This window comes from Sinocyclocheilus rhinocerous, unplaced genomic scaffold (assembly GCF_001515625.1).
Source record: "Sinocyclocheilus rhinocerous isolate Xijiao unplaced genomic scaffold, SAMN03320098_v1.1 scaffold580, whole genome shotgun sequence".
NCBI lineage: Eukaryota > Metazoa > Chordata > Actinopteri > Cypriniformes > Cyprinidae > Sinocyclocheilus > Sinocyclocheilus rhinocerous.
The window spans coordinates 1,911,630-1,915,591 of NW_015670982.1; the positions used below are offsets into that span (position 1 = coordinate 1,911,630).

At 37.6% G+C, this 3,962-nt stretch overlaps 1 protein-coding gene across 3 annotated transcripts in view; it reads right to left on the reverse strand.

Annotated features, from left to right (window-relative positions):
• LOC107734575 (ephrin type-A receptor 6-like) overlaps positions 1 to 3,026 on the reverse strand; it is a 121,064-nt gene extending 118,038 nt beyond the window's left edge. For all 3 annotated transcript variants that reach the window (XM_016546565.1, XM_016546564.1, XM_016546566.1), the window contains exon 1: positions 2,486 to 3,026. In XM_016546565.1, coding sequence (XP_016402051.1) covers positions 2,486 to 2,561 — 76 coding nt within the window. In that variant the 5' untranslated portion in view covers positions 2,562 to 3,026. The remainder of the gene's footprint in view (positions 1 to 2,485) is intronic.
• Between the last annotated feature and the right edge of the window lie 936 nt (positions 3,027 to 3,962).

The window sequence follows — 3,962 nt, forward strand, 5'->3', positions numbered from 1 at the left end:
TGGAAGTGTGTAGGCCTTGCATTATTATGCTGTTACATTATGATTATATATTCAGTGGCATAAAATTGTCTTTAAAATGACAATAATATCGCTTATCGCAATTATTTCTGGGGCAATATATCGCACAACAAAAAGTTGTTATCGTGACAGGCCTAGTTTCTTTGCTTCTCAAACAGAAGTACAATTCATCTAAGGGATAACACACACTTTATCATCTCCCATTTTGACCACTGACAGGCATATATGAAAACCTAACTGATGTCTGAAGAAAAGGAGGTTAAAAAGCCCTTGTAGAACGCTTAAGCACCACTCTGGACTGATTAGAGGAGAGCTTGAGAACATTGCTATCTTACAGCGATCTGATACCCATTTTGAAGTTTCTCTTGGTGCAAGATGACAGTTGAGCATGATTGGCAAGAGCAGTCCGTCAAGTATCAGCACAAAATGGTGGTTTTAATAGTGACTGGTTTTACAAGAGGGTCAAAGAGGCATTTGAGATTCGGCTACGAGTACGAGGAGGAGAGATGATTGAGCTTATTCAGAGTACAGTCTTCTTTTAAATGGATTTTAAGGGCTTTGAAGAGTTCTGCAATGAATGTCCTGCAAAGTGTTCCTGCAAAATGAGGTAAAGAGAAGCATTTGAAGTTTGATTCTAATGCTACAGTATATAGCATAAAAGAGCAGACTGTTCTTATATGGCAGTGCAATAGATAAATATATTGCAAGGTTATGTAGGGTCATCTCTGCATGCATACTAATTGGACATTAGCATCAGTGATAATCACAAGACGGGACTTTTGTTCAAGTGAACTGCAAACCCTCAATTTCCATTTTTATAGGTTCACATTGGAAAGAACTGTCTCCAGATCTATTGCCTAATTTGTGATGGTTAAAACTGAGAAAACAGTGACCTGTTAAATAACCGTTTTCCATCCCAGCTCAGGAAAAAAATAAGGATGACTCATAACTGGATAAAAAGTTTTAAATGCCGTGCAAGCCAACTCAGATGGTTTGAGTGTTCTCTCTTCTGCACATCCCACACAAATATGCTCCCTTCCTCTCTCTTTACGCAACACACACACAGACATAACACAAGAGTCACTTGTTCTTGCAATGTTCGTATTCAAAATACTGCCATTTAACTATTTTCCTGCGTGAATGACCACTGCGAACTGCAAGTGTAAACAGAAGGGAGGAATTACAGGCAAACACAGGGGGGAAATGGGGCAGGTGCAATGAGACACCATCACTGCAATCCCGTCTCATAGGTAGGTGAGACCCGTGTGTGTTGTAATGTAGGGTGAGTAAATTAGGGTGACCATAATCATAATCATGCCCAGCTCTCTCCTGTGGTGATTTTAAAAGTTTCTGTGTAAAAATCTAAAAGATTTACTGGACAAAACACAATTTAAGGTAAGAAGTTACATTTTGAATCTTGTTTTAAGCTTTGTTAGTGATCATAGCAATGAATGTCAATGAAAATGTCAGAAAAATAAGTGACAAATCTGTACAACAGCCTGTCACTGGGACAGTACCCTAAAACGTACACCCACTTTACCTTTAGTACATCTTAAGATACTAATATGTATTTTTTGTTTGTTTAATAATTTTTATCATCAGTTTATCATCAGAACCACCAGGTCCTCTTTTTCTAACATCCACACAAGCATTTGACAAGGAGGGTAGCACTACTTTTCAATATATTTCTACAGGATCCACAAAGGTGACACAAAATTGGACAACGTCACAATTATGAGAGTGACCAATATGCACTCACACATGTTTTAAAAATTGTTAACATGTGCTTTGTATTTATTTCTGCATTTGTTTGCAATTTTATTTGAAATAAAATGTTTCCCATAAGCCTATGAATAAATAAGCCTTTTTGAATAAAATTAAGCAGGTTGGTTTAGATTGAGGAGTGTATTTCTGAGCAAATGCATATGATTTCCACAAATTCATGCACAGAAGCATGGTTTCATTTGGTGAAACAACCCACCCAGGCAGTGCCAACAACAGCACTTTGTACTTGACCTTTATTTACAGTTGTAGAGACAAATTGTACATGTCTAAACTACTTGAATATGAAACAGACACATATGGGAATATCATATCAGTACTTTAGAGATAAGAGCAAAAAAACACTGAGTTATAGACGCTGAAATGTGTTACAACATTCCCTGGTCTTCCCTACCTTATGGGTACCCAGTTTGTATGTAAGACTGGCTGCAGAACTACAGAATAACAGTAAACACAACGTTTATAATCTGTCCTGCACAAATAAAAACAAACTATAATATTCCGAATTGCTGGCACAACTGTCATTAGCCAGTTGTATAAATCTATAATGCTCTAACCAAACTTAAAGACTGAATGCGATTAGCGTCTCCTTTGCAACCAATACATACAATATACATACCCACTGTGCACATGAGTAGGTTATGATATAGTAACAACCTATTAATCACAATTCATTATAACTCACCTTGGGTTGAATGGCCGGGGTCCGACAAAACCAATCCCGGTAAAGCAAACATGAAGAACAATCTTTGAAAAGTCATTTTTGTATCCAGTTGTGCACGTAAGTCGGTGACAGTTACTAAAGAAAAGAGACCGAGACAAAATATCCAGTCACAAAATTCATGTAAGTATTGTAAACGATTTTGCGCGTCAACCGCCTCGTTCCCCGCACCGCGAAAACGCGGATACAGAGCGACAGAAATGCCAGCCCATTACGCACAACTACCGGAGGCACTTGAAAAACTTACAGCATTTACCCCATAAATAGGATATAGACTGTGAGATAAGTTGTCCCTAATGCTGTAAGGCAATCACTTGAAATAACGAACTAGACTAAGTGTGTTCTCCAGTCGTCCGTATCCATAAACGGGCTTTCCCCTTCTATATGCGTCAACACGCGCTTCTCTTCTTGACACTATGTGCCGTCGACACGAGCTTGTATTACGCGCTTAAACTAGCCGAATCAGTCCAAGAGGTCTCGCGCACGCACACAGACCTGGCACGAGAGCTTCCACGACGCGTTCTTGATGTGAAAAGCCCCAAGTGAGTTTTGCGGATCTAGAAGGAAGACCAGCTCATCAGCACTAGAGGGTGTTCGTTTCCACACTGCCGTACCGTCCCGCGCTTCTGTCAAGGCTAGGGAAGTCAGGCGTGCTTATTTAAAACAAAGCACATAAACAGTAAGTCTTCTTTGGTCTGTGTCTCCTGTAAGGACCGGAACAGACTCAAGCTGCATTAGTTATCTATGCATTAATGCTCTTTGGTGCGTTTTCATCAAGACACATCTGCTGTGTGTAGACTTAATTCTAATCTTAAACCCTTTTATACTGTTGCAATTATAGTAATTTTAGCTTATCACCCTGAACTATATTAATGCAAGATTATTATTAATGCACTGTAAAATATTGGCAATATTTTGTAGGAATTTACAGTAATTTATTACAACTAAATTCAAAATTGTATTATGAAATCTATTCAGATTAGGTCATTTTCAGTCATAACAAAATTGTAATGTATGTTGGATACTACTGTAAACAGTTTTTTGGGGATTAGTGTTCTCTTTTGTCTGGAAACTTGGACCTTATTTATTTTAATTAATTTTCCCTATGCAGTTGATGTAATAGTGCTTCAGAACACAGTGTGGTTGCACTTTGTTACATGTGGAACAAAAACTAAATTAAATAATTGACTCTTAAGGCTGACTGGCAATCTGTACCTGCAACTTGCAATACTGTACATATGAAAACAGAAAATATATAATACTATAAAATACTATTGTGGTAAGACAGTTATTGTTTCTGATGATATTGTTCTGCTGTAGTTTTCAACCAAGCGTGCACAAATTCCATACATACATGCATACATAGCAATGATGAAAATCAAGAAACAGATTAGGTTTAAAAATAAATAGACAAGTAAATAAACAAAACATTACAGGTAAT